Source organism: Patella vulgata, chromosome 4 (genome assembly GCF_932274485.2).
Source record: "Patella vulgata chromosome 4, xgPatVulg1.2, whole genome shotgun sequence".
NCBI lineage: Eukaryota > Metazoa > Mollusca > Gastropoda > Patellidae > Patella > Patella vulgata.
The window spans coordinates 67,712,524-67,734,658 of NC_065882.2; the positions used below are offsets into that span (position 1 = coordinate 67,712,524).

At 33.6% G+C, this 22,135-nt stretch overlaps 3 protein-coding genes across 11 annotated transcripts in view; 1 reads left to right on the forward strand and 2 right to left on the reverse strand.

The window, feature by feature from the left end:
• Nucleotides 1–740: 740 nt before the first annotated feature.
• On the reverse strand, nucleotides 741–4,978 carry LOC126818926 (U11/U12 small nuclear ribonucleoprotein 35 kDa protein). 2 transcript variants are annotated; one of them, XM_050546623.2, is made up of 2 exons: nucleotides 4,838–4,978; nucleotides 741–1,762 (listed from the first exon to the last, which is right to left on the reverse strand). In XM_050546623.2, the coding sequence occupies exon 2, from the start codon at nucleotides 1,743–1,745 to the stop codon at nucleotides 1,038–1,040; it is 708 nt and encodes a 235-aa protein (XP_050402580.1). In that variant the 5' UTR covers nucleotides 1,746–1,762; nucleotides 4,838–4,978; the 3' UTR covers nucleotides 741–1,037. The 2 variants fall into 2 exon arrangements, with proteins under 2 accessions (XP_050402580.1, XP_050402581.1); XM_050546624.2 differs by having other exon boundaries at nucleotides 4,706–4,844.
• A 151-nt stretch (nucleotides 4,979–5,129) lies between these two features.
• LOC126818924 (peptidyl-prolyl cis-trans isomerase FKBP8) lies at nucleotides 5,130–17,821 on the forward strand. Of its 2 annotated transcripts, none has more exons than XM_050546621.1 (11): nucleotides 5,130–5,189; nucleotides 7,355–7,791; nucleotides 8,367–8,514; nucleotides 9,139–9,226; nucleotides 9,658–9,768; nucleotides 10,129–10,203; nucleotides 10,959–11,076; nucleotides 11,515–11,604; nucleotides 11,959–12,036; nucleotides 12,424–12,555; nucleotides 15,483–17,821. In XM_050546621.1, the coding sequence occupies exons 2-11, from the start codon at nucleotides 7,378–7,380 to the stop codon at nucleotides 15,561–15,563; spliced, it is 1,335 nt and encodes a 444-aa protein (XP_050402578.1). In that variant the 5' UTR covers nucleotides 5,130–5,189; nucleotides 7,355–7,377; the 3' UTR covers nucleotides 15,564–17,821. The 2 variants fall into 2 exon arrangements, with proteins under 2 accessions (XP_050402578.1, XP_050402577.1); XM_050546620.2 differs by lacking the exon at nucleotides 5,130–5,189 and adding an exon at nucleotides 5,614–5,826.
• A 1,368-nt stretch (nucleotides 17,822–19,189) lies between these two features.
• LOC126818922 (probable cytochrome P450 12a5, mitochondrial) overlaps nucleotides 19,190–22,135 on the reverse strand; it is a 36,367-nt gene continuing 33,421 nt past the window's right edge. For all 7 annotated transcript variants that reach the window (XR_008787893.1, XM_050546615.2, XM_050546613.1 and 4 more), the window contains 3 exons: nucleotides 22,009–22,090; nucleotides 20,763–20,975; nucleotides 19,190–20,090 (listed from right to left, as the gene is read on the reverse strand). Coding sequence is in view for 6 of the 7 variants with exons in the window: in XM_050546615.2 (XP_050402572.1) it covers nucleotides 19,971–20,090; nucleotides 20,763–20,975; nucleotides 22,009–22,090 (415 nt within the window). In the remaining variant the exon portion in view is untranslated. The remainder of the gene's footprint in view (nucleotides 20,091–20,762; nucleotides 20,976–22,008; nucleotides 22,091–22,135) is intronic.

Genomic DNA, 22,135 nt, shown 5'->3' on the forward strand with positions numbered 1-22,135 from the left:
TGTAAGAATTATATAATAAATGTACTATCAAATCAATTGAGATTGGAGGATCACAATTGCAGTTTGCAGTCCCAAGCCTGTTTCACTTAACATGAAAAGAAGGGAGGCAAATGTCACTAAAACTGCTAAGAATATAATCAAATTGTGCCATCATGACGAAAGGGTTAATTTGGAACCCTTTTATTATAATTTAGTCCTAGTCAAATGAGGCACATCATGATATACCTTGCTGTAGTGGTTGCATGTCTCTAAACATGAAATTTTAATGATTTTTAAAATCTCTTTTGTGATTTATCCCCTCTACTATGTATCATCAGCTACAACAGTTATAATTTGCAAATGGACAGGAGAAAAATATATTATTTAACTGTGAAGACAGATCCAAAATTCAGAGCATTCCATCATTTTTAAGTGTCATTAAGTGGACCCTAACCCCCAAAACTTAGATGGTGGTGGGCTGATATTTGTTGCCTGGTAAAACTGTTCAATTATAAGCAATTGAAAAACTATAATAATATATATTTACATTTATTTTACTCCTTGTAAATTTGGATGAGAACAACATGAATACACAAGATATTCAAATACTTTCTAACTATTAAAGTATTACAATGTGTGATTTGCATTTTTCGAAAAACATTAAATTTCTCGTGGCTTCATGCACACTAATATTCACTTAGATTCATTATGTAACAATTCGTTAAGAAATCAAAATATGATTGCTAGATAATCTACTGACATGGATTCAAATGGATTTATAACAGTCCCATCAGATGACGTACATTAGAGGGATTGAATTTTCAATTAGCTATACTGAAAAGAGGACTGTAATCCTATTAGTGATTAAACTTTCACAGTCTTGTAGTTTGTAAGTGATTCTATAAAAGTAAAATTTCGCATTGAGCCTTTAATAAAAGAGAGCTTACAATTATTCTTCTTTTGAAAAGTCTAATGAGGTATGAACTTGTGCTGATGATACCATCTACCGGTAGGTTACTTCTTTTTTTTTTTAAATTGATTTACGGCTTAGTAATTTGTCAGCGTCGGTATCGTTCAGTACTTCTACCACTTCCTCTGTGTCTGCTATTGTTATCAGGAGTCCAGTTTCTATCCAAATTTCTATTAGCATTACCTGTTCTTCTGAAGTCTGATCCAAAACCAAAATCAACTTTTTTACCTTGATTATATTTTTCTCTATTATTAAAATTAAAACGGGAATCATTTTGTTCCATTGTATAAGGTTTACGAAAAGGTCTGTCTTTACACCCGAATCTCAATTGCCCTGATTCCTTTTTACCCCCAAATCCACCCCCTAACCTACGTGGAACCCATCCTTTTAATACTCTTTCACATTCCATGTCAACGAATACCTCATGCTCATCAATAACCAGATTAGATGAGCAGCGTAATGCTGAATTTGCCGCATCTTCATCATCAAATTCTAAAAAAGCGTAACACTTTGAGAATCCAGTCACTATATCTCTAACTAAACGACACTGTCTGATTGGTCCATATCTTTTAAATGTTTTCATAATGGTGTCTTCATCTGTTTGTGGATTTAGTCTGGCTATAAATAAAGTACATAGTGGATCACCAATAACTTTTTTATTTGGTTTGTATTTAGCATTCAATGCCCTTGTTATACCATTATCATGAACATCTGCATCGGTACCATCTATACTACCTATTTGAAGAGGATTATATTCCACTGCATATGGAGACCATTCGTCTTTGGAGCGATTCATGATGCTGTTTAAATTATCTAAAATGACAATAAAAGTTAATATTAAACAAAGGAGTGTAATTTTAACTGTAAAATTAAACTTGTCCAGCCCTAAAAATCTTCTGCAAATTTCATTTCATTATCCAGGTTTTAAATTGTTTAGTAATTGAACTAGAAATACACAAGTCACAATTTTATGAAATACAATTACTGTTTATTACTGAGATACAATTCGAAAAAGCTTCTCTAGTCTTCAAGCAATGATCAAATATGGAAGTTAAACTCATCAATCAAATATGAAAAAAAGGGAGTAAATATATTTACAAACTATATAACAACCTTTCTTTCTGGTGTAGTGGGATGTCTCTTAACTAAGGGTTGCTTTTGCATGTAAATACCTTCGCATCACCTTTTGCTTTTATCATTGCTTGATAAAGAAGAGAGCCGTCTACTGTAGTCAAAATGTCGCTCAGTTATTATAAACATAGAATTGGGACTTGTGTATATAGTGTGATATTTTTATGTCCTTTCCTTTAAGACCCCATATCTATGCAATAAACAGAATGTTTGTGCTGTTTTAAATAGAACTTAAACATATTACACGATCCAATCTAGCTACAAAAACGTCACCAAAACGTTGAGAGATGTCTGCTGATGTGTTTGTTATAGCTACAATTTTGCTGCCCTTTAGTTTAACCTTTCACAAACTCATTTTGTTTATTAATGCCTGTAACATCTTAACCATAAAACAATGTTACACTACTTTGACGAATAAAACATACCCAGCCCAAACTTTTGTATAAATATAAATAATATTCGGTTAAATTAATCATTGACTTTGCGATGATACGCATGCATAAACCATCGTCAGTTTTGAACTTGGAATAGAAATATCTGCCTTGCAACAGCCTGACAGCTTTGATTTAAAAGAGATGATCTGCGCCTGTGTCTGAGGTACCGTATGTTTAATTGTAGTTGGATGTGGGGTAAATTGAATAAATAACAATAATCATTGTTGTAAATAAAAATATGACAAGTTTTTGATCAGGCAATGCTGCTGTGATAGTAATAGTATCATCCCTTTCTAATGTGTAACTATGACTAGTATAAGGTTCGAAAGATGGGGCACATACATTTAATTATCATTATTAAAATTCTCCCGTCTAGCTAAGTAGCTTCATTAACTATATATAATAATAATAATAATAATGCTTTATTACACAGCTGCATGGTATATACACGAGTATGGTAAAGCATACACAAAGTACAATACAATAATAAACATCAAGAACATAGAATAACTTTTACAGAGGTTTCTAAAAGTATATTAAATTATATTACTAATGCTTGTAAGGTTTATTATATTAGGCCTTACATAGCAAATGGTATTTAATGTCTGTTCTTAAACATTTCATATACGAATGTTGCAACATCTTGTATACATTTATCATCATTCATTATATGCATTATTGAATCATTCAAACTAGTTTTAATGTGATGACTTAAAAACTTTTTCCGAAGATTATTGTGGGCGGAGCAATGGAGAAGAACATGCCTTTCATCTTCTACTTCTCCGCTAGTACAATTTTTACAGGTCCTCTTATCCCTGTGGACAAAAGGTTTTTTATGCCTTCCTGTCTATTTCAAGCTTATGTGCACTGAGTCTAAACTGGCTCAGTGAGTGGCTTTTTGTTCATCTGGTAGTACCAGGTATTTCTCAGTATCATAATTTGTCTTAATTTTATAATAAAAATCAGTTTTTGTGTTAGTTTTAACTAAGGCAATTATTTAAGTTCTTAACAGTTCGTCCTTTTTCAATATATTTCCAAGACTGAACATAGATATCCCTCAATCTTTGTTTGAACATCTGTAGAAAAGCGTCTGTATTGAAAGACTGAGAGATAGGTTATTCATACAATCTACCCAGTCCAGTCTCCTCTAAAACATATCTAATTTGATTACTCCATTTACTGCTGACATTTTTCATTTCGTCCAGAGCAGACTGAAGTAGGGGGTTGGCTTGTTTTGCTTTTGATTCGATCCATGTCTTGACCATCCTGTATTTAACATCAAGAAGAATCGGAACGACCAACTTCAGCTAATACAGCAGAGTTTGAAGTTTTATTATGAACATGCAAAAAGTGTTTACAAGGGTTTAACTGCAGCTTTTAAAGCTTGTAACAGTTTGTATGGTTGGATGTAATATGATCGCCCCTAGCTACGAGAACGTAACTAAAAATGCTGAGATATACTGATGTGCTTGTTTTTAGCTACGATTGGATGCCTTCAGTTCCAAGTGGCAAACTCAATTTCTTTATTAATGTATGTACCATCTTAAAAATAAGTTAATTTTATACTATTAGTACTTATTACACATACACAGTCCAATCTACTGAAACAACATTCATTTATCAGCAAATATTGACAATAGGCTAAAGTAAATCAAGCGTTGTTTTCATCAAAATTGATTCGGACGTTCATAATTGTGCCGTATTACTACTGTGCAACTCTGATCAGATGGGTACTTTGATTGGCTATTGCACACGAGGCCCTGCCTTTATGTGTTACAGGCGTAAATTTTAAATGTCGGAAAAAGCAATCTACTGTCGCTTCGATTTAAAAAGAGGGGATTTGTACCCGTTTCAGGTAGGATTATATGCTTAATTGTAGTTGGGTGTGGCAGAAATATTATAAATAACAATAACCAATCGTTTTTTTGATTAAAAATATTGTCAATTTTGTTTCAAATGCCGGGTGCGAATCGCTCCCACATGTGCTACATTGAAGGTAATGACATTAATCTCTTATCTCGAAACACGGAGGGTTGAGAGATTAAGGTTTGTTATTTAGATCGCCCCAGGAATCGCATCCATATAATAGAATGGGTTTGACTAGGATATCAAATAGTTTTAATTTAATGTTCGAAGATACATAAAAATTTGAAAAGGCTTTTAAAATTTAAATGCTTTCAATATAGCCTACATGATTATCGCTGGGTTCACTTGAAATTTAGAAGGCCTACAACATCCCAAAACACAGTAACGATCAAACACGCTACTATGGGGTTAAAGTTCTGGCTCATTAACACTGATTTATTATATTAGGTTATACTACCATTTTCAAACCCTTCCGGTGCCGGTTGTTCGTTGTTTCGAGAAATAACTTTAAGCCAATTAATGAGCTCGATGTTTTATTTATGTCGTAACCCATTCTTATGTATTACTATCTGCGACATAAACAAATATTTATGATAGATATTACTATAACCCTGTATGTATATATTAAATATTTGAATGTTGCTGAAAAGAATATTTGTTCACTGTGATTTCTGCAAAATATAATTGTTTTCTGAACATGCTGTAAGAGAAATAAAGTATTACGGTATGTCGTAAAATAGACCAGCCGTTTTCCATTAGTGTAAAGGTCAAGGTCTATTAAATATAAGGCATGGGAAAGACAAAATTGTGTGAGTAAATTGTGTTTGTGTTTCGAAAGTTGTTGAATTCTAGGCCCTATCAAGTTGATAATGGTTTGTTTACATACACAAACGCCCACAATTAGTTATGAAACAAAGTGCCTACATCACGCAGCCACGAAAGTTCTAAGACAAGTTGTGATCAATAATTGGGACAGTCACTCATGATCAGTCACTGCGTCAGTGAATGTGAACGAAACCGGAAATTTTTTTAAGAATTCAAAGCTTGGTAAATTCTAGATTGATTAATCCAGCTGCTATCAGCGTCTGGGTTGTTCGTTCTAGCTACATTCCTGTTGCATCATTGAATACAACCATAGGTTATTCAATGGCTGTATTCAATGATATTTGCATGTAGTTATAGAATAAAAAACGTTATTACACTTGAAAAATCAAATATTGAATGCACTTCCATGCCACAGATTGGGGGAGAATCATGTTTTGGACGGTATCAGGCGTATTCATTACCAGGCTAATTCATTACCGGTAAAATCGGCGTATTCATGACCAGTATATTATTATAGGGTTGATTGGTCGGTATATAAAGGTGCTAATTAGTACTCATCAGTGCCAATGTCTATGGGTGTTAATTAATCAATTAAGACAAGACAATAGAAGGATTAACAAGGTATTTAATTTCAATAATTTCCGTTTATTACGTCTAGAGTTATGGCCCTTGTTTCACTTTGTTGAACCTTGTGAACGCTCTAATGCCAAAAGTTAACATCTGATCTTTGTGAAATTTATATGCAATATTTAAGTTAGTGAAACGAAGAAGCCTATTGAATTTCAACAATTTCAATTTATTACGTCTAGAGTTATGGCCCTTGTTTCACTTTATTGAACCTTGTGAACGCTCTAACTCCAAAAGTTATCATCTGATCTTTCTAATATTTATATGCATTATTTAAATCAGTGAAATGAAGAAACCTATTGAATTTTAGCAATTTTTGTTTACTTCATCTAGAGTTATGGCCCTTGTTTCACTTTACTGCACCTTGTGAATGCTGTTAACGCCAAAAGTTATCACCCAATCTTTGTGAAATTTATATGCATGATGTAAATTAGTGAAACGAAGAAGTCTATTGAATTTCAGCAATTTCCGTTTATTACGTCTAGAGTTATGGCCCTTGTTTCACTTTATTGAACCTTGTGAACGCTCCAACGCCAAAAGTTATCATACAATCTTTGTGAAATTTATATGCATTATTTAGATTAGTGAAACGAAGAAGCCTATTGAATTTCAGCAATTTCCGTTTATTACGTCAAGAGTTATTCCCCTTATTTCACTTTATTGAACCTTGTGAACGCTCCGACGCCAAAAGTTATCAACCAATCTTTGTGAAATTTATATGCATTATTTAGATTACTGAAACGAAGAAGCCTATTGAATTTCAGCAATTTACAATAATTACTTCTAGAGTTATTGCCCTTGTTTCACTTTGTTAAACCTTGTTAATGCTCGATTTATGAAAGTTATCATCCGATATGTATGAAATTTATATGCATCATTTAAATTTGTGAAACAGGCCTATTGAATTTCAGCAATTTAGTCAATAATTTCTAGAGTTATGGCGATTGTGAACGTTTAAATGACAAAAGGGATCATGTGATCTGTATGAAATTTAAATGCATTATTTAAATTAGTAAAACGAAAAAGCCTGTCAAATTTCAACAATTTCTGTAGATTACTTCCAGAGTTGAGACCCTTGTTTCAATTTGTAGAACCTTGTAAACCTTCAAACGACAAAATTTATAATCTGATCTGCATGGAATTGTCTTGTAAAGGCCCCCAATTACCTACAAAGGAATAAATATGCGACAACCCTTGTCGACCGCTCGGACGATTTAGCTGCGGTGGGCGTATGTTTTGTTGCCTGGCAACCTATCTTTTTTCTTTTGAATTGAAAGTGAGTTTTCCAAATTTGTGTTTACATGTATTCATACACCAGAACTGCCAGCATGATGAAGAGTGAACATAAAAGACAAAAAGACCATAAATTTATGAATATAATTATTATAAGTATTAAGGCAAGGCACAACCTGTAGATTTTTACATGTTTGACATAAATTCCATCCTTCAGAATTAGTTAGTACATAAGCAAGAATCTACATACATTGCAATCTTTTCGATCTTCTGTTTGTGTTTATTACAGGTTTTCTCCTATAGAATTCTAAAATGAGTAATGAAAGTGAAAACCTAAACCCTACAGGTATAAAGAACCAAGAGGATAAATCTGATTCTTCAGATAATTTGCACACAGTCCTGGACAATGTTCACAATGGTGCTTCAAACGTTTCTCAGGACAAAGTTGTCTCATCATTTGCAGCAAGTGAAATGGAATCAAAAATCAATGATGAAAATATAAACACAGGTGGGGGTGATACAGGTGAACAAACTGCAGAGACACAATCAGAAATAAGTTACACATCAAATGTGAGCAATTGGGGCAAACATGGAGGACCGATTGATGGTGGTGGTGACAAATTAAATGGAGACATAAGCAGCAATAATGTAAATGAACACGGTGCCAAGGAAAATGAAGAAGCAGAGTATATAGACATTCTAGGAAATCGGTTACTGCAAAAAAAGGTGAAAAAAATGTAACTAGTCCAACTAGTCAAAAAATTCTTGTTCACAGATTTTTGTTTTTATTTTGTCATCAGATAACATTTTGATAGTATGACAAAATGGATTGATCACAATTACAACTCAGTTCAAATTCCAATGGTCTAGGTGCATATCATCAAATGATATATGAGTGCAAGTCAAAAATAATTTATAAACACTCATACTTGTTTAACTTGCATGTAGAAGAAATGAAAGAAGAGTTTTAATGTTCTACTGTTTTTTTGTCCCATCCGAACGGCAATGCCAGGCCCCCCGTCCTGCACTATTGACAAGCAGGAATCAAGCCAGAAAATCCTGATGAACTTCCTCGGTCAATGCAGGGATTGACCAGAGAACCGCTAGGTTAGCGAGTCAATGCCTTACTCACTAAGCCACGAATGCTCTCCATGTAGAAGAAGGTTCATAAATGTGTATGTATAGGAATAGCTGACAATCCTACAAAAACCTTGCATTATTAGTAAAACTATGTGCACGGTCTGTTGAAAATCTGCATATTTTTATAAACTCATGAAATATGTTTATAATATAATTATTAGGTATTGGTTAAAGGTAAAGGAAAAGATACAAGACCATTAAATGGTGATGTTGTTACTTTAAATATAGAAGGTTATTTAACAGATGGTACAGCAGTAGATAAATATAATTCTTTCTCTTTTTACCTTGGTGAAGGGGATGTTATACAAGGTAAGTCCAACTAAACATGAATAATTATTGTTATATACATACATTGAGTTTAATGTTGATGTTATTAAATATATTTGTTTCAGTATTATCTAACTTCTAAGTTTCGTGGGGGGTTGGATGGCTTAGTGGTTAGCACGTGCGCGCTGTATCATCAAGTCTGTCATTGAGTCAACTGGCGTGGTTTCGAATCCCCGGTTGTACGTGACAAGGAGTAGGGTCGCCTGTCCAACCTCGGGGGTTTTCTCTGGGTCCTCCGGTTTCCTCCCACTGCTAAAGACCCCTACGCGCAAGCGAATTATGGAAATAAAATTGAACCATATGTTAGTCAAGAAATGACCTAGTTTGTGTCGAGTGGACGTTAAACCCCATTTCTCTCTCTCTCTAAGATTCGTTTTCTTCAGATGTAGATGTAGTTCGCTGGGTTTTTTTTATTATTTGTTCCTAATTACATTTGTATTTGATAAGAAACTGTCCACCACCCATATTACAGCGAACAGGAATTAAGTTTAGGTTCATGTGTAACTGTTTGAATAATGGCGTAACTTTTAAATTAGGGCCAACAATTCTCTCAAATTGATGTAAAAAAACTGTGCCTTTTAATAAATTTCTTGTGGTTTATTGTAGCCTGGGATTTGGCTGTATCGCTAATGGAAATAGGAGAAACATGTGAAGTAGTAACAGGCGCTAAATATGCTTATGGTGAAAAAGGCAGGTATGAAGCATTATGTATACTGGTGAAATTGCTTAGATAATTTAAATATTAAAGCTGCCTTTCAACATTTTAGTGATTTTTAATACTTTGCAAACTACAATATTGTAAAACTTCAATATCTAAAAGGAATATTAGTTCAAAGATTTTTCAATTTTGTTCAGTATTTCCAAAGATATGATTAATTAAAAATTATGCGACATTATATAAACATGTCGGTCATGTAGGTAAAATATTTTAATGAGAGATTATGATTATCTACCTTTGATATTTTAGTTGTGTTTCATTAGTTGAATGTTCGCGCATTTTAGAGTATATTAAGCTATGTAAATATCATTATTGTCTAAAAACAATTCAAATGACATGTATGAATTAAATGATTTATTAATTGAAAGTGACAGTTTATAACTTTGTACATACGTTAAACTTTTTAGAGAACCAGATATTCCAGTAAATAGTGAGATTACCTATACGTTGGAATTATTAAAACATGAAGATAAACCAGATTTAGATAAAATATCCAAGCAAGAAAAACTTCATATGGGGTGTGTAAATGTAGATTTTTCATTGTGCATTTACCCAATTTGAGTGCCAAACCGCACTATCATAAATATCCCATTTTTATTTTATGGAATATTAGGAAATAAGTAATTTCGAGCCTGCTTAAAAAGTTAATATATATGTCTATATTCGGAACTTAGTAATATAAATTACGTGCACTACAGCTTGTGTATTGTGTAGTTGTGCTGAGTTACTGTATTTAATGTTCAGTTTTAAAGCATTGTTGGAAAATTGTTCAAATTTCTGGTTTCTGTTTTGCTCATTATGGTAATTAGAAACAAGTCATACTTTATGTGGATAAATTATTTAACACTAATTTTTGTACCATTTGTTCTATTTCTAAGAGAAAAGAAAAGGGAAAGAGGTAATTTTCTTTTTGCAAGACAAGATTATACTGGTGCTATTAATTCTTATACAAAGTAAGTAAAAAATATATTAAATTACAAGTATGTATGACTGGATTTTGTGATATTCCAGGCATTGTCATGCTGTTTTCTGAAATCTTTTACCATTCTGGAACAATAGGCACATTTTGATTGTCAGCCCAAGTTTTATTAATAGCTGTCCTACCCCCTCGGTAGATGGCTGTCTGTTTTTTATACAACCACAATGTTCATATATTGTCATCGCCCATTTTATAATCTACAATTGCTTTACATTATGTGTTGAATGTTCAGCTTATATACATGTTTTTGTTCATGAGACGACACCTATCGATTTTTGAAAATATTTCTGATAATCACTGTCTGAAATATTGCCCATGATCGATTTGAAACATATTGTGGACATTCTAGTTGTCAATGAATGAATTTAAAGATACATTATGTAAGATTTAGATAAAGAGCTAGTCATTCTTGCTATAATAGTTCGAAAATAGATAATGTAAAATGAATAATTTGAAAATTTCATTCAAATAACTCTATTGCGAGCGAAGATATTAGTTTTTTAAGGTTTGACAAGACGTGTGCAATAATTTAAATCAAAATGTGGCTGAACGGTTCTAATCTATTTAATATCGGAGAAATCCGATGCCATGGAGAGTTTATTATGGTCTGGATAAGTTAATTAATGTCTAATTAATAATTTAGAAAACATTTTGCCTAAAGAAAGACCTGCAATAGGCAGATTTAGCTCTTGTATAATTTATGTTTAATGCAGTATTGTGTTATTTCAGAGCTGTGAAAATATTAGATCATCCAGGAAGCAACATGAATTCCGAACCATCTTTACTGCAAGAAATATTAGATAGTAAAATTAAATGTTGTAATAATTTAGCAGCTTGCCAACTAAAGGTGAAAATGCTTTCTGTTATTTAAGTGGCAGTTAAAAGGATGTAACATCTTTGTTGAATTTGGTTATACTCCAATTAAATGTACTAGGTTATGTTTGTATACCAAAAAAGAACCTCACATTAAATTTTAATCCTGTACCATTAGAAATAGTGACCAGTTTGGCCTGACTAATTGACATGGTCACCACTCACCGAGCACTGATGATATCAACTTCAAAAATTCTGCTTTTGCTTTTCGTGATTTTACTGTTATGACTTTCATCATGTCAGATAAAAGGCTGAGATTTGAAGTAAAACTAAAATTTATTTAATGTGTTATTGATATTTGGATTTATGGGTGTCACTATTGTAAACATCAACACAACAAATTCTCATCCATTGCAAATGATTGGTATGTCTATAGATCCTTGTATATTAATGTAAAACCTATCTATTCCAGGTAGAAGCATATGATGCTGTTATACGTTCCTGTCAAATGGTCTTAATTTCACAACCAGACAATGTAAAAGCATTATTTAGACTTGGAAAGGTAAAAAAAAAAATGTTTTGTCAATGTTATTTGTTTTTTGTGATGCTGTTGTAAGCTCTAACTTAAATGGCTAACTGGGGACAAATGTCTACAGGTTTTCTTCTTATAAATACAACAATAGGAAAAGATCCACTATAATAATGGAGTTGAACATCTGATCTAAAGTTTACTTTCTGTTTTAAAATGAAAGATGTGTTAACAATACTTAGACAACAGCATATTTCACCAGCTTAAATTTATTTGAAATTTCCTATAAAAATCACTTGACGTCTCTCACAGATAAAAAAAAAAACCCAAAAAACAAACTTAATTTAATGGTATATACATATTAATAATTATAAAATTTTATCCTAGGCATATTCAGCAAAGGGTAGCACTAATGAAGCTATATCAAATTTTAAAAAGGCCTTAAAAAAAGAGCCAGAATCTAAGGTAAGTGTCTTATTTTATAATATGCTGAAAAGTGAAAACTCACCACTGATTTAACTGAAAGTGCCTTCAAGATATAATGCAGCTGAAATATATTTTTGGGGCAATAACAACCCACAGTGTGTGTCCTCTGGCAGCCTATAAAGGCCTTCTTGTCAGATCATTCTCTACTCCTGTTGCAATGCTGCTTCCAATTGTTGTTTTTTTTGCAGACGATCTCGGAACCATTAAGAAAATATTTGACAAATTATGGTGACTCCTTACATGTCAAACCCACAGATTAGATTTTTATAAATTGTTTTTAAATGGGAACTCAATCGTCCAGCATAGCTGGATACATCTATCACTTATGGATAGAAAATAAAAGCGCTCGTAATTTTTTTTCTTCAGATTATCCATCAAGAGCTGTCAAAACTCACGAAAAAGTTAAAATCAGAAACTGATTCAGAAAAAGAAATGTATAGAAGAATGTTAGGGACGAATAACTCTAAAAACTCTAACAATAAAAAACCCAATTCATGGGTAAGTTTATTATTTTATTACTTATATCATTATTATGAATTAAATTACAGTGGACTCTGTCATTTCCAACATCGTACCGGATCGATACAATATGCTGGATTATACAGCATGACGGAATACTCAATTGTCTCAATATTTAAACTATAAACATACTTATGGAAAACAGCTACTGATTTATTTAGGCGATGTTTCGAAGAGTATTCTCTTAACATTTTCAAGCTAATACAATGTAACAAAATTTGAAGCAACATATATAGACAAAATTACAATAACAAGGTTGAAACCATACATGGCAACAACAAGATCAAAGGCCTATGACACAATGGGGTTATGACAGGGCTTGCCACGAGACGCGGGTAATTACTCGCGCGCACGCTACGCTCGCGTAAAACCAAATTTACGTGAGTGATTAAGTACTCGCGCAAATATAAAAAATAATTTAATCAGAAATAATGGAATATCGTAATAAAAAAAGCCGTAAACAATTTATATGCCTTCATATTGATGCACTATTGCGCACGCGGCGTGTCTTTCCAGTGCCACCTGTTGTTACTAAAAATACTTTGAGACGCGTACTGCCAGGCGGTTTTTAAGCGGATGTCCTTTGCCGTGTCTGGATAATCAAAAATTGAGCGGATGTTGTCGTTTCTATAGCAATTCTTTCGATCCCGCATCTTTTCTGCAAATTGATGGGATTGAAATTGTTGTGCCTGTTCTTTTACCTTTCTAAGCTTTACCCGAATCCCCTCAGCACGCCAACGATGGCAAAGGGAAATGACTACTCACGCACATTATTCTGCGTGAGTAAATACATGTACTCGCCTCACTCGCGCAAGTCTATATTTGCGTGAGTAGTCATCTACTCTCCTCCAATTTGCTTGTGGCAAGCCCTGTATGATATACAAAAACAAGATAAAAGGGACTAATTAACTTGTAAAAGCCACTGAGTAGTGGTGATGTGTACATAATCTAAGTGATAGGGATTATTGGTGTTTACACAATAATATATATTGGAAGTATTATTGTACCTCAAACACCAGGAGTATTATTTGAATACACCTTCGAATACCTAAAATTTAAAATATGATAATCGTTTCTGTACATTCAAAATTTTATTACATAAAATTATTACGTTTTTTACGTTGGATGTGTACAAACCACTCATGCATCATTCTGTTGATGTCTTAAAAGTTTGAGTACGAGTAAAATCGTTTCTTACTGTTTCTTATGTCACGATATTCATATGGATCAAGAGTGACAGGTTAGTTGCTGAAGCGATGAGCATTGAAGTAAGAATGTAATTTGTGTTGTATGGTGCTGCACTAATACAAGGAGAGCGTGCATAGTTACCGTGAGTTGTCATATAAGATGGCTACATGGCAAAGAATTATGGGTATTTCCTGGCTACACGGAACCATCTATTGGATACTTAATGGCTAATTCCTTCAGTGTAGGTCGTGGAACTTTCTCAAAATCTGCTATTGTCAAATCAGTATGGGCACACTTTGCAGGACGATCGCACATTATGAAATATCAAGTGCTCTCTTACGAGAGATTATAAAATTATCAAGGTAATCAACAAAGACCGACACATGTTTTAAGCTCACCGATAATTGATTGGTGATTGCTTGTCGGTTAACACCCACTGATTGAAGGCTGAATTATCCAATGTTAATTCAACGCAAATCATGTGACAGGACCGCTGCTTGATGTCATTATTCAGAATAATAAACCGGGACATGAAAATGATGACGGATTTCACAGAATGCTGTAGTATTCAGAAGTGACAGTCCACTGTAGAAGTTTTTTTTTAGTGGACTATTAAAAATGGTTTGTCCATCGGTCTATCATGTTTTTGGAACAATAATTTTGATTCTAATTAGGCAAGATTGGTAACTTGAGAAAATTCAATCATGAGCATTTTATGCTTTGCCTAAGTTTGATTGCTTGATGCAATGGTAAATGTGCTACTAAATTTATTTATTTGGTATTGAGGCGGGGCTGTGGATAAATCGGCCTCACTATTGGCTTGTTTTTAACCCAAGAACACTAGAATAATTTATGAAAGAAATTTATTTAGCTTCATTATTGAATATTGGTTTAAACTGGGCAGTGTCTTTGACAAATTCAGAGGGGTTGAATGGCCAAATGGTTAGCATGTGCACGCTGTATTATAAGGTCTGTCATTGAGTCAACTGGCGTGGTTGCGGTTGTACGTGGCAAGGAGTAGGGTCGCTGAAGACCCCTACGCGCAAGCGAATTGTTGAAATAAAATTGAACCATGTGTTAGTCCTGAAATGACCTAGTTTGTGTGGTTGGACCTTAAACCCCATTTCTCTCTCTCTCTCTCTTTTGACAAATTTATGTCTCCAAATAGTGTAAACTAACTTCTAAATAAAGCCATAAAAATAGATATGCCGGTTCTCAGATAAAGGAAGTCGCCGTAATAGTTTTTGGTTGAAATCAAGTTAACCTAGACTCATTTGACAAGTACACGTCATAGATAATTGATTTGACAATCATAAATTGCACTGGACAATAGTCATTTGACTTAATGTATATGAATTGCATTAAGTGTACCATAATAGAAGTAAGACTAAAGTATAGAAAAATATTTAATCATTATGACAGTCATTGCTGTTCTGTATTGATAATTACATGGTAATATAAGTGTAGAACCCCGAATTGTGATATTTATGAGAGTGATTAGTCGTCAGGTGATTCTATTACAAAATAAAACCCAAAACATAGAAACCTGCCACATGACATTTTTCTGAATGATTGTCCAAGAACTAGAATCTATTTTGGACTTCAGACCTTAGATTTGTCATTATTCGTGCATTGTCCAAATAAACCTGATCCCTATTATAAATTATAAGAAAATTTACTCATTAATCTATTATACATGTATTAAATCATTTTTTCAGTGGATTAAATGGACTTTGTTGGCTGGTGGATTAGCTGTTGCAGGAGTGTCTATTATTTTAGCAGTGTATAGAAATCATTAATAGTTACTGGATACAAGTTATTAATTGTATTTAATAATTATACCATTGTTGAATTTGATCAATCTGATTAAATCACAGATCCTGCTTCGTTTCGTTTGTTTTGTAGTTCACAGTTTTGTTTTACTTGTCTTTACTACACTAGGATCTGGAAGAGTTGTTATCATTGACGTGTTCTGGATGATGTGAGGGATTAGCCAATGAAACGGTCTGTTACGGCAAACTTTTGGTGTGTGGTGCACGGAACTGTGGGTAATCCACTAGAAACATCAAAGCTGATTAGTTAATCAAATGTCTGATGTCATAGGGTCAAAAGCCACTCAGGTGACCTCTGACGCAACCTCGCAAGACAACTGGTCAGATCTTCATGTAGTGTAGGCCATCGAAAGTATAAAAAAAACGAAACGCAATATAGATCTGTAATTTAATCAGATTGGAAATTGATCAAACTGTAGCATCAATATCTTGTGAAAACAAACTTAAACCCTATTCACTACTGTGAAACTTAAAGATTCATTTTCACTGAAAGTATTAAATTCTTAATTATTTTTTATAATTTACACAAAAAAAAAAATTCATAAAATTGATTGTAGCTTAAAGATTAAGTATGAATTATCAGTATATTTGTAGATTACATATATATTAATATTCATCCTATATATTTGTATGCTTTTTAATTGAAATTTCAGTCAAATACGAAAGGGACCAATGAGTTATACTGATAATTATTTCTAGATATCTTGATGATATTTTTAAAGGTAAAAAGATTGATCTTAATTTTAATATTTGAAGTTAGTCGTAGTTTCAAAACTGGTCTTGCAGAACCTTTCTCTAAGAATAAGGTAGCTTTATTATCAGATAATATGAAATATTAGTTCCCCACTCAAGAAGAGACAATTCTATGATGTTAGAAAGAGATTTAGTTATGTATGTATATAGCAGTGTAAATATAGGAAGAAAGTTGCGTTGTATGTGTGTAGAAATACAAATAAGACAAGCCACCTGTTAATGTATGTTTTTATGTTCAGAAAATGGAATTAAATTTACCCACTGAAAAATTGATGAGTTATCTAATTTAAATGTTGTAGTAGATGTATTTATTGCAGGTTTTTTCCTGTTTTGATCATTGTATTTCGGTTACAAATTCACTCACAGATCTGTTAAATTTCCATAACTACAGCAAGAATAGTGTCTTTAACAATGTCTGTCATCATTCTCCTGGGAGGCTAATTAACCATACATGTAGTTAATATTTGAACATTTACAAAATGTATTGTGCAAAGAAACATGGGGATTTAATACAGTGTAAAGTTCAGTGAGGTGGAATGGAATATCTGGTTTTTTTAAATTTCTTTAGATATGATAATTTATCAAATATACATTTACATATTCTACCATTGCTTGAATAATATTGCTACTATTCATTTTGTTTTCGAATTGTTTTGAAAAAGATCATAATATTTAGATTATAATGTATGTTTTTTCGGGTGAGAAATGCGGACATTGGCAGTGCCATATTATGTTTTTTTATGAATTTACATTGCAATAAACTGTGAAGTTACTGACAAATATGATGATCATCATTAGTATATATTTACTGGGTGTATATTCCTACCTACTGGATAGATAAAAACTAATATATTATGTTTCTAGAGTATAGTTCTTTTATATTATGAAGATATGCCATTTAAAATGGGAGACATCATACTATCATAAGAACCTTGATTGTTACAAATGAAATGAAGACGGGCATACGCCACACAGAGTGCTAAGAGGGAAATTTTGCCCGGGCAGCGGCACTATAGCCTGCTCTTATATCGAATTCCAACTGCCAAGGGATCTTTTACGTGCACTCCAATGTATAAATGAGACCTCAGTTTTTTTGTCCCATCCGAACGACTAGACAGCTGTCCTTGTCAGGCCCTCCGTCCTGCACCACTGACGAGGGGAAACGACATTGGAAAATCCTGATAAACTTTCTCGGCTACTACAGGGATCGAACACGCGACCTCCAGGCTAGCGAGCCAGTGTCTTACCTACTTAGCCACCGTGCCCCCCTTGGTTGTTACACTAAGCAATAATTATTATAAATTATTATTTATTGATTCATTTTGACAGAAATCAAATCAAATCAGTAATTTAATGGATTATGTTTGATCAGAAGATTAAACTACATTGTTTATTTTGAATATGTTTCTGGTGATCTTAAAGATATCAGTATTTATATGTCTTTGATAATAAATTTCAGAATATTTATATTATGTAATGTCTGATGTTTTAAAAACCAGGGTAATCAACAGGGGTGATGTATCATGGGTATCTCTGTGAAGGTGTAGAGCAATTTAAAGACTGTGCTCAGTAGAACAAAATTTAAGAACCATTGATCCTAGCCAGTAATCCTAATAAACTGGATTAATAACCCTGATTTCATAGATCCAAATAAAAAAAATCCCAGTTGAATGTCAATATGGAATTATGGACATATTAAAGACCTAAGTTATCTTGATAGAAATGATAGTGGTCGCTTTGTCAGGCTTCCTAGAAACCAGGTACATGTACCCATACACAAGCCTCAAATACCTGTCAGCCATCAATTGTAGAAACTTCTACTGAAAACCACAAAAATCTAAGTTTGTCAAATTATTAGGTCTGTCACCAAGATGGTGTTGTCACTGTCATGGTTTCGATCCAGTGCTTTTTCATAATAGTTCAAATGATGTGACGACATAGACGTATATATTTCTTGGTCATTTTATTAAGAAACTTACACTGATCAATAATTCTTTGCAGAAATATAAATGGAGGTAGAAATGCTGATGCCCAGCAAAATTTTTTTTACGGGTTTTGCTCATTTAGGGTGATGGCACATGACATAGCCTAATAATGAAAGATAGGTTGCCAGGCAACAAAACGACCACACCGCAACCAGAGAGAGAGAAATTGGGTTAAACGTCCACTCGACACAAACTAGGTCATTTCGGGACTAACACATGGTTCAATTTTATTTCAATAATTTGCTTGCCTATAGGGGTCTTTAGCAGTGGGAGGAAACCGGAGGCCCCAGAGAAAACCCACGAGGTTGGACAGGCGACCTACAATGTACTCCTTGTCACGTACAACCGGAGAATCGAAACCCCGCCAGTTGACTCAATGACAGACCAGATGATACAGCGCAGCGCGCACGTGCTAATCATTCGTCCATCCAACACACCGCAACCAGTTCATAAATGATGTCACATTTTTGGACCAGGAACCCGTCGTTAATTGCTACTCATCTTGTCTTTTTTGGGGCGAAAAAGCTTAAGGCTCTGTCAATTCAAGTCCGATCAACATGAAAAGTGGCATGCTTCTTCATCGATTTCATGAATTAAGATTTTTGAATTTCATCCAACTCAAGCAACTATGTACCGGTAATCATATGTTATTAATAGGCTCAAATCAATTGGATATCTTTACTCTCTAGGCCATCCGCACGATTTTGTAAAGTAATAAAGGTCAATAACTGGCAATTATCCGAAATCATTGAAAATGAATCAGTTCATCTCATGATCATAAACATTGTGTATCAATTTCATGTCAATTGAATGACAACTTTGGCCTCTAGCTTAAATCTAAAGTGTGCAGAGCTGCTGTTTATAAATTAATAGTTTATTAGTAAAAAAATCTTTAATATATATACATGTAATTCAGTATGCAGAATATATACAAATAATGTTTACAACTTGATGGGTCCTTACTCCTTACCGTCCTGTACAGTTTCATTCTATACACAAGGTCAATGCTATGTCGAGTGGAGCTAAGCAAACTGTTTTAAATTTTATACACTGTGGCCAAGTATGTTCAGTTCTTATTATGTCGGTAAATATTATGTCGAGCTGAACAAAATATATATCATCATTAAAGTCCACAAATTGTCGTTACTTAGAGGAGCTAAATCGCTAATATTTTGGGCCTAGAAATTGGCACAAATGGGTCGCAACACATATAATAATGTAATATGAATTTATATAAACTGTTTTACATTCAATCGTTTCCGTTTTACTGTGAATTATCATCAGTTATGTTCGGCGAAATACGCCAGAAGTCTAAACCGAAAGAGTTTCTAGCGTCTGGTTATTCCAGTCAACACCGATAGTATATATTGCGCATGCTCTCCAAATAAGAATATGGCATCACCGATTGACATGACTTGTGGAATATGTCTAGCCTCATTCTTTGAGCCCATCTTTTCCAGGTAAGACCACAACACCAATTTTTTAAATTGCCAAAAAAAATTGTGTTTTCAATGTCGAAGATTTTGGAAGATATTGAGTTACGGACTTAGCTACTTTAAACTAGTCGAATATTAGTCTGAGTAATAATTTATGCAATGATCAGGTAAAATTAATCGTACAATAATTTACAGGTTATCTATTTTCTTTCCTCAAATTTAAACATAGGTTTCTGAACAAACGAACCAAAAGTTTCGTAAATCATATTTGGTGGAGTTGATGTGTCATCTATCAGACTAACATTAAAGTTCTGTACAATCTGCAAAAATATTCCAAATAGCAGAAAATGGATAACATATTGATAACCTAAATGAAATGGAGTTTAAAGTCATACTTTTCCGCTGCAACCAGGCTAATGAAAGACTAGCATAACCCAAGCAGTGTGGTATTTGGAGGAAATATTGCATGGACAGGAGTCAAATTCCAACAGGCAAACCAACATATACACAGACCACAGTTTTTCATACAATCCAAATGACTAGACACTGTTCCCAGCTAGGACCCCCAAATTCACCACTCATAAGGGAAATCACACTGGAAGATCGCTGGGAGCTTTCTCAGCCAACACCGGGATCGCCCCCAGACCTCCTGGTTAGTAAGCAAGCACCTTAGCCACTCAGCCACCTTTCGTTACATGTAAGGGTACATACCAAGCTATACATTACTGCAAGGTGTTGATATAATATTTTGTTTCACAAAGACAAACACATTATTAGATAACATAACGTTGTGTGAGATTTTCTCTGTGCCGATACATATATTCAATGACTTCAATGTAGCACCTACAGTGACCATTGAAAACCATGGAAAAACACAGTCACAACCAAGGTTGCACAATGTAGAATGTTCATTTAAACAAAATAATTACTTTATTTTCCTATAACCATTGTTGTAATTTTATCTACAGGCACACTTCAGAATTCAAACTTACCTTAGCGATTGCCAGATAAATTTCTTGTTCAGCAAATCTCCTACCAATACAGTTTCTAACTCCAACACTGAATGGTATTAAACCTATACTTGGAATAGGATCTGTTCTAGAACCTTTATCATCCCGTAACCATCTTTCTGGTCGATAAACTGTGGGATCTGTTACATATTTTGGATTCATTAATAACCTTCGATTAGCCATTCCAATTAATGTCTGCAAATATAGTAGAGATACCTGTACATTACTTGACTACTGGGAAACATCTCATCCATTTTGCACGGACCAGCAGCACTTCCACTTCCCCGTAAGGGATCCTTAATGTGCACTACCAATTTGACCAGTTTTCATTCTCCATCCAAGCTACTAGAAACACAAGTGGGAATAAGGCTTGACAAGAACAAGTTTTTAGGTAATTTCTGGTACTTTCCTGTAATTAAAGGAGCTAAATCTCTAACTCAATATTTTCTATAAATTTTGCAAATAAAAACTCAAATTAGAATTCAATATTGGTCATTTTCAATCAATATTGAAGCTGTTATCTTGTCTTGAAAATATAGTATCCTAATATCCAATATTTAAGACACAATAATCAGTATATGAGTCGTGTATTCTATGGTTTTGGGTGCCATTTTGTAATGAACAAATAAAAACATATCCTACATAACAATGTGGAAGTAATTAGTAAAGGTTGATTCACAAATGACAAAATAATAATAATAAAAAAAATGTGTGGAATGGACTCACTAGGCGTGAACAACTGCCCTTCAATTTGAACTGTTCAAATATTTCACAGAACACAATTGATTAGAAATTACTATATTTTTTTCAAAAATTGAGAGAGAGAAATGGGGTTTAACGTCCACTTGACACAAACTAGGTCATTTCGGGACTAACATATGGTTTAATTCTATCTCAATAATTCGCTTGCGCGTAGGGGTCTTTAGCAGTGGGAGGACCCGCAGAAAACCCTACTCCTTGTCACGTACAACCAGGGACTCAAAACTCAATGACAGACCTTATGATACAGTGCGTACATGCTAACCATTCGGCCATCCAACCCCCCTCAAAAATTGAAAATAAATCACTTTACATACATTCATATTACATTAATATGTGCTTTTAGAACCATTTTTGTCTCTTTCAAGGTTTAAAAAAAAATAGAGCCATATGTGTGTGTGTGTGCACTCTCTCTCTCTCTCTCTCTCTCTCTCTCTCTCTCTCTCTTTAAATAGGTTTTTGAACTTACCCCTTTTGGTACATGATAACCACTGAGTATAACATCAACTGGTAAAAATCTAGCTGCTCCACCAGATACTGGATAATACATCCTGAAAAAGATAAATACAGTACATATTCATTAAAATTAACAGAAT

Excerpts from the sequence above, each read along its gene's own strand:
- LOC126818924 (XM_050546621.1), top strand. The coding sequence starts at position 7,378 with ATGAGTAATGAAAGTGAAAACCTAAACCCTACAGGTATAAAGAACCAA. Across the intron at positions 10,204-10,958 it reads GCTATTAATTCTTATACAAA|AGCTGTGAAAATATTAGATC; the intron begins GTAAGTAAAAAA and ends GTGTTATTTCAG. Across the intron at positions 11,605-11,958 it reads CATTATTTAGACTTGGAAAG|GCATATTCAGCAAAGGGTAG; the intron begins GTAAAAAAAAAA and ends ATTTTATCCTAG.
- LOC126818926 (XM_050546623.2), bottom strand. The coding sequence starts at position 1,745 with ATGAATCGCTCCAAAGACGAATGGTCTCCATATGCAGTGGAATATAAT.